General features: G+C 40.1%; 2 protein-coding genes across 3 annotated transcripts in view; both read right to left on the bottom strand.

The window, feature by feature from the left end:
* LOC126369404 (tachykinin-like peptides receptor 99D) overlaps nucleotides 1-14,617 on the bottom strand; it is a 212,498-nt gene that overhangs the window by 123,842 nt on the left and 74,039 nt on the right. The gene's annotated exons all lie outside the window — the stretch shown is intronic.
* The window catches only part of LOC126369770 (uncharacterized), a 69,475-nt gene continuing 68,379 nt past the window's right edge, over nucleotides 13,522-14,617 (bottom strand). Inside the window, exon 3 of the mRNA XM_050014335.1 lies at nucleotides 13,522-13,571. Coding sequence (XP_049870292.1) covers nucleotides 13,522-13,571 — 50 coding nt within the window. The remainder of the gene's footprint in view (nucleotides 13,572-14,617) is intronic.

The raw sequence follows: 14,617 nt of genomic DNA, 5'->3' as shown, positions 1-14,617 counted from the left end.
AACTTTCAAAACCACTGGGGTTGTCTTAATGAAAAGAAGAAAAATAAAATAGCCACAAAAACTGTTTCGGCAATTTGAATTAAATTTTAAAATTAGAAGCAAAAAATCTCGGATTATAGATTCAGATCAGATTACGATATTACGAATAAAGTACGTTGTATTGACGTATTTGAATAATTTTCTTCTGATTAATACAAAGATAACTTTGTCTTGTGATTTTCCTATTTCCAAAGTCGAAGTTGTATGAGTCTTTCATTCTCTGATATGTATTTGCGATCACCTTTAATTGACAATGTATTTATTCGTTTTAGTATCTTAATATAATAATTATAAGCTTTTGGTATCCAAAAAAATAATATTTATACGTTTTATTTACGGTTCATAAGCAATACCTAGTTGAAAAACGCTTTGAGATATGTTTTTTTATAAGAAATTAAATAAAAATAAGTAGAAATCGAAGAAGAAAACCTCATTGTTTCAGTTTCGGTATCGGTTTAGGGGTTTAAGTCGTAAACAAGCGTAAAAAAATAAAGAACAAACTACACTTTCGCATGTAATAGGTACGCCCAAATTGCCACACACTCACCTATACATCAACAAGATAGTTCCTATGTTTGTTTACAACTTGTAACGAAAAGTTTGAATGTAAATAAAGATGTAAATCTAGTTAAGAAGTTTCATACAAATATAGCAAGTTGATGCACAGTAATAAAGTTTTATTTCGTCTTGCGTAAATATTTATTTCATTCGTTCATGTTTCGGTTTGACCGCTCTTATTTATTCATTTAATAAATAATGTTAATGCGATTTCAGTAAACATTATAAGCACTTAGTTGTGAAAAAAAAAACGGATTTTTAGTGCCTTCTTGCCCGTAGCACAACCCGCTTGATACAACTAGTAGTGCCCGAGGAAATTTTCTTTCCCATAACACTACTGCTAGTGCCATGGGTAAAACAGCATCTCCCGTGACACTACTCTAAAGCCAGTAGTGTCGTAGGAAATCGATGTCCCGTGGCACTACCGGGTGCTCTAATCTTTTTCTATTAAGAAAAGAAATCGCAGGAATACAAAGCGTACTAGAATTGCCATTCAGGATGATAACACTAATAATTCAATATTACTGGAATTTGCTCAATGTAAGTTTCTTACATAGTGAAATAAATCTTTAATTTTTTTTTAAGAGTATCTATTGTTAATATTTTAGTTCTAGAGAAAGTCACTCGCAGGGCATCCCACTGAGCCAGGGGTCTTCGGTTCTCAGCATTTAGTCATTGCCAGCTTTGCGCAGATCGTCGCTCTATCTAGTGGGGAGAGCGCATATAGAGTACAATTTGGCATTTTACAACAAAGATCAGTTAAAATTAATTGATACCACCAATCAATAAAAAATATATCAATACTTACACGATGAGACGCGGAAATTTTACACGCTTACACATTCGTACGCATTTTTATTGGCGTAAGCAGATCCATTAAATTTAATCCCGAAATTTTCGGGACTAAGATAGACCGGAATCCCGGTATGTCGGGATCTAGATCCCGAGATCGCATACAAGTCAATAGATACCTTGCCGACCGCTTCACCACCAACCGCGCCCGTGTCTCGTGTGATAATCGCCTTACTTTACGAAGACATAACTCTTATTTAATTTACTTGTTCTAAGTTTCCCTGGAAGTACGTAATTGCTAGTTAGCAGTAACACCGTCTAACGTGAACTTCAAATTGTTACATTGCACAGTTGTTATACGTAACTGTTATGTTATACAATAAAGCGAATTGTACAGTATAGTTGTAGGTAATGTTTGCAGGTGACGTTTATAGCCTTTATGTCTTTATTTAGTCTGTGAACTACAGGGATAGTGGTGTGTGGGTTTATTTCTAAATGAAGTCGGGCTATGTTAAATAACCATGTTAAATAGTTTTTGAGGAACGTAGTCTGGAAAGTCTCTTATTGGAATGACTATTAGTAACTACTTATATCTAATAGTAGAGACTCTTTTCCTGCAGACAAACTGTTTAAACAGTTTTGCAGGGCATTGATATTTGTATTTTTAGCATTAAGATTTAATTAAAAAAAAAAAAAAAAAAAAAAAAAAAAAAAAAAAAAAAAAAAAACTAGTATTAGTAGTGCTGTAATTATTATTAATTAAATTCAAATTAAAAAATATATTTATTTGGTATGTGGGTAGTGGGGTGCGAAGACACACACAGTTGCGCGTGTTGAATGTCAATGTGTAGTGTCCGTGTAAAACGAGGTTGTTTATATAAAGTGTCCGGCTATCATGTGTGAAGGTTGTGAGAAACTGCAGTAGTTTTAGGCGGATGAGACGTTCGTTATGTAAAAATTGACGATTCAAAGTGTAACTATGTTACCTACTGAATAAAGATTTTTGAATTTGAAGATTTTGATGAAAGTGGGAGATGCCAAAGGAGAGTTTCAATATCCTAATGCATATATTTACCTTACCTTATCGCTTTAAGCGATAAGGCCGCCATTTGCCATGTACTTAGTTAAGAGACTTTTTGTAATTATTTCTTTTTATTTTGGTGCAATAAAGTGTATTTGTATTGTTTTGTATTGTATTGTATATTTACATAGTACATTTTGACTTTATGTTTGTTTTACAACCTCTGTGGTCTAGTGGTTCTCTAACCACGTCACGATTGGGAGGTCCGGGTTCAATTTCCGATGGGACATTGTCGAAATCACTTTGCGAGACTGTCCTTTGTTTGGTAAGGACATTGCAGGCGAGAATCACCTGATTGTCCGAAAGAGTAAAATGATTCCGTGCTTCAAAAGGCACGTTAAGTCGTTGGTCCCAGCGTGGTGGAGTATGCTCCATACCCCCTAAGGCTGATCGAGGGGAGGCATGTGACCAGCAATAGGACGTATATAGGCTGTTTATTTATGTTATGTATGTGTGTTTTGAAACTTTTAAAATGACTATTTTATAATAATATCTAAGTGACTTCTATCAGCGACTTTTTCTAATAACGGGATTTAACATGTACAATCCCGGGTTTCCGGGATTCGGGATCCCGAGATTGGTATCTCTAAACTGGATAGACATATCGATAGGTACATAAATTAACATGAAACGCTTGCCATCAACCGCGAGGGCGAAAAGTCATCAAAATTAAAATGGGTTACGCTGGTATCAATATTCATCACGATATTATTGAGTTCCCGCGGGAAATTAAACAAAACAATTTTCATTTAATCAAACAATTTTCAAATAACAAATAGATGATAAATAAACACATATTCGCATCGATGTTTGATTAATGTCAATTGTCTTGTTTTGGGTATTAGCGCTTTTGTTTTTTGAAAACACGTTCGTTTTTTACCCTAGTAGGTACTGTTTAAATGACAGAGGGGACGTCAACCCACTCGCTGTAAAGAGACTCGCCGTAGCGGGAATTGGGTCGTGTACTAGGTTCAAGATAAATTATGAAATTGTGATTGCTAAAGAAAGACAGATCTAAAACGACCGAAAAACATTTTTTTCATTCTATTTAACTTATTTATGAATTGTAATCAAAAAAAAACGTAACAATATTTTATCACGCTTTTCTATGACGTCACAGTGTGCTTTTTCATACAAATTCCATAGTAACTTTATGTTTTGACGTTTATTAAAAAGTATCTGATTTGACTAGTTGGAAACTAGCCTATTACCGTTCGCGGAGTCGCTGTCAACACCATAATTCTTTATTTCCCAGCGGATGAAGCAGAGACTATAATCTTTACACAGTCATCAGCAAAACCTTTTTCGCATTCACATATTTGTCATTTTTAGTGACACTATCATCATCAGCCTATTAACGTCCCCACTGCTGGGGCACGGGCCTTCGGGCCTTAAACCATCACGCGGGCCTAGTGCGGATTGATGGTTATTAACGACTGCTAATGCAGCCGGGACCAACGGCTTAACGTGCCTTCCGAATCACGGAGGAGCTCGAGATGAAAACTTTTTTTTTGTGGTCACCCTTCCTATGACCGGCCTTTGCGAAAGTTGCTTTACTTCAACAATCGCAGACCGAGCGCGTTAACCGCTGCGCCACCGAGCTCCTAGTGACATTATTACAGATCAATTCGCCAAAAAAGTTATTCTGACATGTTAGTGAAGTGTATATGTCGTGAGAAGATCTTACAATCGATCATTTCATGAAATAAGATATCATTCGGTGGCCAGATCAATGAACACAAAACCTTTAATGACACGCGCAACTAAATGCATGATTATAAAAAAATGATATTGCCTTTTTTTAACGTGACTTATTGTAGATTTGCCGCAGGTGGCATTAACTACTTGGCCGGGCAAATGGGGAGGATATGGCCAAACGTTGGCAATCATCGTTGGATTATCCACCGGCAGTGGCGCTGGTGTCGATTATATTTAAAACTTGATTGATATTATAATCAATGAACCAATGTACAATTTCCCATAGTATTGATTAGGTAAATAACTTTGAACCTAAGAAAAAAATCGACTATTTGCATTTTTATTACACCAAATTGCATGGACGCCGGCTACATTAACGATATGGCCAAACGTTGATTGAAATATCATTAAACGTTGACGTTTCAACGATATTGTCAACTTAAATTGGCTATTTCATGAAACGAACACATCATGAAATGATCAATTCTAAGATCGGGGCACGACATATATATCTACTTACACATACATGTTAGTGCTCGTGATCGTAACTTCAGTTATCGATCTTACATACACATACATACATACATACATAAACTCACGCCCGTAATCCCTAATGGGGTGGGCAGAGCCACAAGTAATCAAAGACAACTTGCAGCCACTGTTGATACGATGTCGTAAGCTGGATATGATGAACTTTATGGTGATAAGGGATCAGCCTATCGCCCATAACATTAGTCCATCATGTTAGAGGACACAATCCCTTTGTCGGTTTTTACGACATGCCCGGGAAAACAAGCAGCTGAACGTGTTCTATGTTTTTTATTTGCTCCCAGAACAGCATAGAAGCAATCCACAAAATAAAAGAGGTTATCACAACTTGCAGCTTTCAGCCTACAGGCATTAATATCAAAACCTTAAGTATTTTAGGCCAAACTTGAACATGCTTTGAAATACTTTTTTAAACAAGTTAACAAGATAAATCAAATCCCAGACGATTTGCAAACAAGTAAATAAGACAAAATAATTCAAGTTTGCTACTGGAACTTTGCACTAAACTTGTTTCATAAAACGACTGATGAAAGCCTCGACACAATAATTTTCTTCGATTTCTAAGACCGATTTTAGTAGATTTATGATAAAAGTTATTGTCTTTATGATAAAAGTAGTAATAAGGCTGAACACTCGCTAGTTTGACTTACTTCAGGTCTCCGATACCGACCCCGCCGGCGTGGTTGACAATTTCCTTCAATAAGCGATTATCGCTATCGACCCGCCAGGGTCGATTAATTCTTTCAAATATTTTTCCTCTCAGACGACGCCCTGAGCCGAAGTTCGCGCCCAACTGGCCTGTTGTCTTAAACGTTGTACCGGGTGAGAGCCTTCAGCGCTCCCCATTTTTGTCCGGCCAAGTAGTTAATGCCATCTGCGGCAAATCTACAACAAGTCACGTCAAAAAAAAAGTAGCTAGTTTGACTTCTGGACTAGCCACCTAGACTTCTGGGTTACCACTGATGAAACAAACACACGCCAGCTATAGATGAAGGTAGAGCCGGAAGACAGCCCAGCCTACCCCAATTGTAATAAGGGGGATGAATTTATTATATGCGATGACGTTTCTGACGCAAAATTCCACTTGATATCAACTGAGAATCATGGTCTGAATCATCCCCCTCAGTATTCGTTACGATGTCACTAACAGCCTGTATTTAGCAGATTTTATAATATTGAGGGTTACAAAATTATTCCACTCCTGTAGTAATTGTAAAAAAAAAGTTTTCTACGTAAAACTTTGTTAAGTTCTGAGCTGCATCAATGGCTGCAGTTCTTTGTGGTTTACTTCGCTTGCAGGCGATCGTTCAAAGAAATTCCAAGAGCTCTACTAAAGGAGTTTTGTACTTTATATCATATTTAAACTACAAACAACTTCTATTGTAAGAAATGTTTTTATGCCAAGAAGCAATAAAAGTGGTTTTGGAGTGTTCTCATTGTATTTATGTTTTGTAAAGAAAGATTAAAGTTTGAGGATATAAATTTACATACGGTTCAGGACTCCATACCCGCAGTAATGTGGTCCTATTGTTATGTAATTTTGCTTCTATTGTATATTTTTTCTTTGCAAAGCAGATGCAAATTCTTTTCGAAAGGATAGACTTGTTTATTCGTGCGAGGATAGCGTTGCTAGGCGTCTGGATAAAAACGGATATAGTGAGACTTTTAGAATGCGTGTCGAGCCAAATCTAACATAGTCGAAATTCACCGGTTTTTGTAAGGCTTTTTATATTTTTGACCGATTGGCGAGCCGTGGTATCCCAGGTGGTAGAACGCATGCCTCTCACTTTGAAGTCACACACGAATACACCACAGGCTTAAATCAATGATTGTTGAATTTGTTTTCAATTTCATGTTTGGATCATAAATGATTCTCAGCGATGAAGGAAAACATCGTGACCTACATTCCCGAGAAAAGTATTTTCGGAGGTATGTGACCTAACCTGTACGCTCGCCTCACATCGCCCATCGCAAATCATCACATAGCTGAAAAAGCCCGGTTTTCCATGTTGTTTTGGTGTATTATATGTAGTGTAGTATGCTCCATACCCCCTCCGGTTGATTAAGGGAAGGCTTGTGACCAGCATTGGAACGTATATATAGGCTGTTTATATATGTGTATGTGTTATCCGCCTTTTTTATCCAAACCGGCTGGTTTGTACCTTTAGTTTTTCAACCTGGAGGGTTAGCCAAGTATGGAAATGACATGTCTCATCCCAGTCCTATACATGTTGTAATCTTTTGCAACTTGTGTCAAATAGCAATATTGCTTTCTTGGATGAATTCCTCCAATGTCGCCGTTATAACTCCCCAAGTCCGGAGTCGAAAATCGAAAATTCTGGCGTTGTATAAATGTCAAAGTAAGAAAATCTCTACGTAAAACTACCTACTTATATCATACCTACGCATGTCTGTAGAAAGACAATATTCTGAATAGAAACATCATGTAATATCTGCAAATATGATCTCAGGCATCCCACCAGTCTCCATCAAAACTCAATGCATAGGAAAGATTTTTGTACATATTGTATTCATGTTTCTTGTATTTGTTGTGGAATAAATTGAACACGTACAGGCGCTGACGGTGGCGATTCTTTATGCGTCGAAACAGATGGCGGAATTGGAATAGGTTCGTAAAGGTATGCTGACTGGTATTTATACGTACATTGTTTTAGGTTTACGCGGTAACCTACCTACTATAAGAGCGACCATAGTACACCCTAAACTACGAGGCCCTTGCTTCCCTGCGTGTACGTCCCTTCCCGGTGCGCGGGCGGCAGGGTTCAGTCTACAGTGTTCAGTTCCGCAACGTCGAGCGGCGCTACCGCGTGACCTATTGACATTTTTGTAAATTCTTAAGTTATTCGAAATAAACTAAGTGAATACAAGTTCTCGGTGTTTTCCTTAAAGTTCAGAAGTGAGATGAAGTCATGCTTACAAGTTAAAATTCGATTATAGTGCTAGAAACATGAAAATACATGTTCAGGAGTATCTATTTATTTTGTCGTAAGGTCGCGCGAGCTGGCAACATCGCGCGCGCGGTTCGATTACTTGATTTGTGTGTGCTCGTTGGTACCTAACACGTGCTTGTGCGTTTTTATGAGTGAATTACAGTTTGTTTTCCACTTAATTGTGTTTCTGCTTAAATAAAAACAATTGTTTTAATATTAAAAGAGTGTATAGTGAGTGCGGAAATATGAGAAGTCGTGATACAAGTGAGGAGCGTGAAAATCAGCTCCGTAGACGATTATTGTTCGAATTAGAGACTCGCCGGTTATCGAGACGAATACAAGAATTGGAAAAGGAGATATTTAGCGTTCGTGAGACCTGGGGTAGGTCGGTGCCTGTGGCTGACGCCGGTAATCAACAGTATGTGGATATTCAGCAATCGCCGCCGTCGCCACTTCGCGCGGGGTCTGGCCCCGGCGCGGGCGGCGCGGGCGTGGTCTCTAGTCCGGCGCGGGCTGGCGCGGGCAAGGATTTCGACCGCGAGGCAGGGACGCCACCACTACCTACGGGTTGGACTGCACCAACTCAAGGAGTTAAGGGATATTTCACCGCTCCTCTGTTCGAGTCAACGCGGCTGTCGAGCGCGCCGCTACGAGCGCCTACGATGAACGCGGTTGCGCCGCCGCCTGCTCCGGAGGGAGCGACGGAGGCTCTGCCGGCCTCTGTGTGTGTGTCGGCGAATGCTGCGCCGTGTCCGCCTATCTCCGTGCGCGACGCCGCCGGCGGGCCGGTACCGTCCGCCGCTGGGAGCAGCGCCGCGCCGCCGGCGCCGGCGCCTGCGGTTCATCCAGGTTTTTCTGGTATTGGACTTTCTGGGTATGTCGAAAATTCAACTAATTTGCCGTCACTTAGATATGTCGGTCGTAATGACCCTATACCGGAGTTCGATCCTAAAACATCTATGATTACTATGGAAATGTGGATACGTAAAGTAGAAGGAATAGCCAGTATGTATAGTTGGGACGAAAAGACAGTCATGTTTAACTGTTTGTCGAAACTAAAAGGTTACGCCCGTCAATGGTACGATCAGTTGCCTGCAAATGACATGAATACATCATGGCCCGACTTCAAAACAAAGCTTTTGACTGCCTTTCCGTCCCACAAAAGTAAGTTAAATATGATGCGTGATTTAGTGAATATTGTCAGGCAACCCGACGCCGATTACCTGCAATTTTATTACGATAAATTAGCGTTGGGGAATGCATGCGGTATTCCGTCGCCTCTGATAACCGAGGCGATTATTGGGACAATCGGTAGCGATCTCGTAGAGGTTGGGGCGGTGTCCGCGGGCTGTACCGACCCTAATAAACTATTAAATTACTTGTCATCGCTGAGGGCGACTATGCGTGTTACAAACCGATACGGTGGTTCTTACAGCACTAAAAATGAGAATGTCATCAAGTGTCATAACTGTAAAAAACGTGGGCATACTGCGGCTCGTTGCACGTATAAGATTCGCGACAAATTAGCTTCAGTCTGTAATTTTTGTGGTAGAAAGGGGCACCAAGAAAATAATTGTTTTACAAAAATGCGTAAGTGCTCTTACTGTAACAAAATGGGACACGTTAAAGAAGAATGTTTAAAATTGAAAAGCCGTAGGTCTTCCGCTGCGAATACTGATGCAGGGCAATCGACACATACAGTGCGTGTTATTCAGGATGCGTCAGGTGGTTCAAAATATTATACGACGGCGAAAGTGAACAACGTGTCTGTTTACAGTTTCATTGATTTTGGTAGCTCATGCGTCACTATAACCGAAACCATTGCGAAGCAGTTACATTTAAATGTCAATGAGTGCAATGGTGTCAATGTGATTAAGGGTTTCGGCGGTTCACAAATAACACCAATAGGTGAGAGTTTGATTAACGTGACGGTAGACGAGGCTACTTGCGAGGGTATTAAGGCGTATGTTGTTCCGGATTATGCACAGGATTTGGGCCTGATTATCGGTCAACCTTTTACGGAATACTACAACGTTTACGTACTAAAGACACCTACTTCTTTGAAAATATATAATGCTAATTACTTACACGAATTACCGAAATCAAATATCTGTGAAGATAATGAACGCGTTAAGTTGTGTGCGCAAGAAAACATTCAATTGCAGCCTGGTGTGAATAAGATAGTCCTGTGTTGCACCGATGTATCAGGTCCCATTTCAATAAACAACACTGAGATTTCGAAACCAAGATCTGAGTATATTATACCGGAGAGTATTTCGGAAATAATTGAAGGTCGGTTGGTCGTAAACGTAATTAATGAAGGGAATGAGGTGGTAATGATTCCAAATGGTAGCTGTGTTGCACGTGCGACTGTCGCGACGGGTGATCTCCAGTCATATAAAGTAGGATCAGACTTGGAACCTTCTGTTGTTGCGACCCTTGAAGACATTCTTCAAGAGTTTTCGGAATGTTTTTCGGGTGATGAGAATAAAATAGGGAAATGCGCCGTTAAAATGAAAATAGAATTAACTGATAATAAGCCTATATATTATCGTCCCTATAGAATGTCCCTTGAGGATCGTCAGCTTGTACGTAAGATGGTATCAGAACTCTTAGACAAAGGCATTATAGAAGTTTCAAACTCACCTTACGCCAGCCCTGTCCTTCTAGTGTCTAAGAAGACAGGAGAGAAGCGCATGTGCGTTGACTACCGTGCTCTAAATAAGATAACAAAGAAAGAGCGCTACCCGCTCCCGTTAATACAAGATCAGCTAGACCGCCTGTCAAATCAACGAGTATTCTCTTGTTTAGACGTTACGTCCGCGTATCATTGCGTACAGATTGATGATGATAGTAAGGAGTACACAGGATTTATTACACCCGATGGACACTTCCAATATACTCGAATGAGTTTTGGTTTGGTCAATGCCCCATCCGTCTTTCAAAGAGCGATGGACGATATATTAGGACCGCTTAAATTCAAATTCGCTACTGCTTATCTTGATGACATAATTATTTACGCCGAGAATAATGCCGACGCTTTGGACCGTCTGCGATCGGTTCTAGAGAGGATTCGCGAGGCTAATATGACCCTGAGATTAGACAAATGCTCTTTTCTGGTGTCAACTGTCGAGTATTTGGGTCACGAGGTGAGCAACGGTGAGGTAAGACCTGCCCAGCGCAAGTTGAATGCTGTACGCGATTTCAAAGTTCCTGAAAATGTGCACCAGGCGAGGCAGTTCATGGGGCTCGCGAGTTATTTTCGAAAGTATGTCCGTAACTTTGCATCTATTGCGCGTCCCATCACATTACTCACTAAGAAAGATCAGCCTTGGGCTTGGGGTCAAGGTCAACAACAGGCGTTCGACGAATTAAAATCAATTTTAATCAGTCGTCCAGTATTAGCACTATTTAATCCTGAGTATCTAACTCAGGTACACACAGATGCCTCTAAAGTCGGTCTTGGTGGGATTCTTCTCCAAAAGCAACCAGACGAGTCTTGGAAACCTGTCGCTTACGCCAGTAGGCAGACCACCCCAGCTGAGCAAAAATATCACAGCTATGAGCTGGAAACGTTGGCGGTGGTTATGAGTCTCCAAAAATTTAAAGTGTACGTCAGCGGTATAAAGTTCACAATCATGACAGATTGCAACGCTTTGCGTTGGACGTGGACCAAGCGCGACTTAAACCCTCGTATCGCCAGGTGGTGGCTCGAAGTACAGGGTTATAATTTTGATGTTGAATATCGAGCCGGTAAATCTATGGCGCACGTTGACGCGTTGAGTCGTAACCCCGTAGAATCAGTCATGCGTTGTGTAGAGAAAGACTTAGTTGAAAGTTTACAAAGAGGTGACGACTCAATACGGTCAACTATTGAACAATTACAGGACGAACTCTCAAAGAATAATACTAGTGGTCTGGCTCGAGATTATGTCGTTGAAAACAATGTTTTGTTCAGAAAGGTTAATGGCGAAAATAAGGTTGTCGTACCGCGGTCAACGCGTTGGTCACTCGTACAGACTTTTCATGACAATAATGGGCATGTAAATTACAATAAGACGTACGATGCAATGAAAAGTAAGTACTGGTTTAGTGGCATGCGCCATTTTGTACAAAAATATGTTCGTGGTTGTATCTCCTGCCAATACGCTAAAAAGCCTACAGGTCGTCAAGTGGGACTTTTACATTCGATTGAAAAGGTTGCAGTTCCTTTTCACACAGTACACGCTGACCATCTCGGTCCTTTTTGCAAAAGCCCAACGGGCAAGATGTATATCTTAGCCATCATTGATTCGTTTACCCGCTACATTTGGATCGAGGCGGTGCGTGATACTAGCTGTGAGAAGGTACTGCAAACATTTGATCAGTTCATAAAAACTTTTGGTCTGCCGACCCGCATCATCACAGACCGTGGTAAAGCGTTCGATTGTCATGCTTTCAAAAAGTATTGTGTTGACAGGCAAATAAAGCACGTAATGACAGCTGTTGCTAGTCCTAGGGCGAATGGGCAAATTGAACGTTTCAATCGCACCATTTTGGATGCTCTAGTGGCCTACGTTGGGGACGATGATCAAGGCAATTGGGAAAAATATCTGCCAAAGGTCCAACTAGGCATAAACTCCAACCAAAATAATACCACACGTAAATCGCCCATGGAGTTGCTGTATGGTTTCCGCCCGCGTCTTTCGGGTGACATTGTCGTACCTACACGTAACGATATGTGTGAAATGAGGGAGACTGCCGCTACTCGTTCAAGGGAGGCGGCTTACCAAGCGAAACAGCGTTTTGATAAAACTAGACGTGTAGAAAAGTCGTTTAAGGTCGGAGACCTCGTGCTTGCTGAACGTAAGATTATCCGTAAGGGTCTTCGCAGTGGCAAATTGATACCACGATTTGATGGACCATATGTTATTGTTAAAGTTTTGCCTCACGACAGATATGTACTTAAGAGTACAAATACTCGTGGTCGCCCTTACGAGAACGTTTTCGCAAGAGACAAACTAAAGTCTTTCCGTTCGTCTAGTGCCGATTCAGATTAATTTAGCACTTAAGAGTGATCGGGTTGCCAATCTTTAATTTGTGATTATGTTGTACTCTTCATTTATGATTATTTTTGTACTCGGATTAAGAACCGAACCACTTTTGTTTGATTGATTCATTATTAGAGAAATTGTCTAATAATTAGTTATTGGAGTAATAACGATTTTCTGTTATTAAATTGTCTATGATCGATCATCATTTATTATCATAACCGTTTACTAGGCCTGTACTCACCCTTAAGAGGTAGTGAGTTGAGATGACAATGAAAGTCGTACATAGACGTCACTTTAAGAGGTGGTCGTTTGTAAGTCATCTGGATACGTGCGCACGATAAAAAGACAATAAGATAACCGAAGAGGTTTTCCTGTAATATACGCATGCGGCCTTTCAGAGGGCAAGACTTTTACGACGGGATGCTAGAGGTGAGACCTTCAGAGGTGGACCATCTGTTGCTAGCTTGCTGTACGCTGGCCTTCGGAGGCTAGTAACCTTCAGAGGTTTGTTAAACGATCACGAGAATGAAGTGAATATTACCCGTCCATTGTCAGCCTTCAGAAGCTGACTTCACCCAACTGTCAATGTTGGATCCCAACCTTCGGAGGTTTAGTCATCTGCTTTCAGAAGCCTACTGTTCCCAATCTTCAGAGATTGGTGAGGCCTTTGGAGGCTGTATAAGATTTCCCTTTAGGACCTCTGCGCGGGACGCGCAGATATCAGGATGGCCGACTATAAGAGCGACCATAGTACACCCTAAACTGCGAGGCCCTTGCTTCCCTGCGTGTACGTCCCTTCCCGGTGCGCGGGCGGCAGGGTTCAGTCTACAGTGTTCAGTTCCGCAACGTCGAGCGGCGCTACCGCGTGACCTATTGACATTTTTGTAAATTCTTAAGTTATTCGAAATAAACTAAGTGAATACAAGTTCTCGGTGTTTTCCTTAAACTACTCCACTCCAATCTCATCAGTCATCCCGTGATCACGGCACTTGCAACAGTGTCGAAATATCGGGAGTCTCATATCCCTGATTTAAACGCGGTAAGAACCCTTCCGGCCAAGTAGTTAATGCCATCTGCGGCAAATCTACAATACGACACGTCAAAAAAAAGTAAGAACCCGTTTTTATGTGTTTTAATTATGTATTTTTTTCTTGTTTTTGACTTCTCTACTTGCCCAGACCATTCGGGATTACTGAGTTAATAATCATCTTTTCTGATGGCACGAGTCAGACGCAGACCTTTCATTTTCGCATATCATTATGAGGGCGGTACGTCCGTCAGAATGTTTTTGGCTTTTTTCGAACTTTTTAATATTTACGAATAATATCTACAGTATAACACACCATAGGTACCTACCCTAAGGTTTTCACATTATCCACACAATACCCCGGCTAAATGGAAGATCAGGGTTACCTGTAACAATAAGAACATTATTATTTTTATATTAGTTTTCGTCCAATTTCGTGTAACACAACACTAAGTTTATAACAAAGAAATAGGTCAGCTTTTCCGACTAGTCTGGTCTCAAAGAAAAATCTAAAAAATATTATATTAATTTTACTTTTATAATTTTCTTTAGTAATTATTTCTTTTTATTTTGGCGTAATAGAGTATTTGTATTTATACTTTCTTACAATTTTTCTTAAGTTTATTCAGTTCAAATTAAATTTATCATCGCACAAACTCATTATTTCTATAGAATAGTCACAGTATTTCATGTTCTCCATATTGACTAACTTTTAAACTTTTAAACCGCGTAAAAAATATTCTAAATAAAAGAGTCGAAATAATTGACTGTTGAAATGTAAGAAAACCGTGGAATACTTCAAAGCAACAATATTACGTAAACTCACGACTATACCCAATTGGGGTAGTCAGAGGTACTTTCAAAAATTGTCAATCTCCATCACTTCAAC

The sequence above is a fragment of the Pectinophora gossypiella genome, chromosome 9 (genome assembly GCF_024362695.1).
Source record: "Pectinophora gossypiella chromosome 9, ilPecGoss1.1, whole genome shotgun sequence".
In the NCBI taxonomy this organism is placed as follows: domain Eukaryota; kingdom Metazoa; phylum Arthropoda; class Insecta; order Lepidoptera; family Gelechiidae; genus Pectinophora; species Pectinophora gossypiella.
The sequence above is the reverse complement of the archived record's forward strand: the minus strand, read 5'-3'. Positions and strand labels throughout refer to the sequence as shown.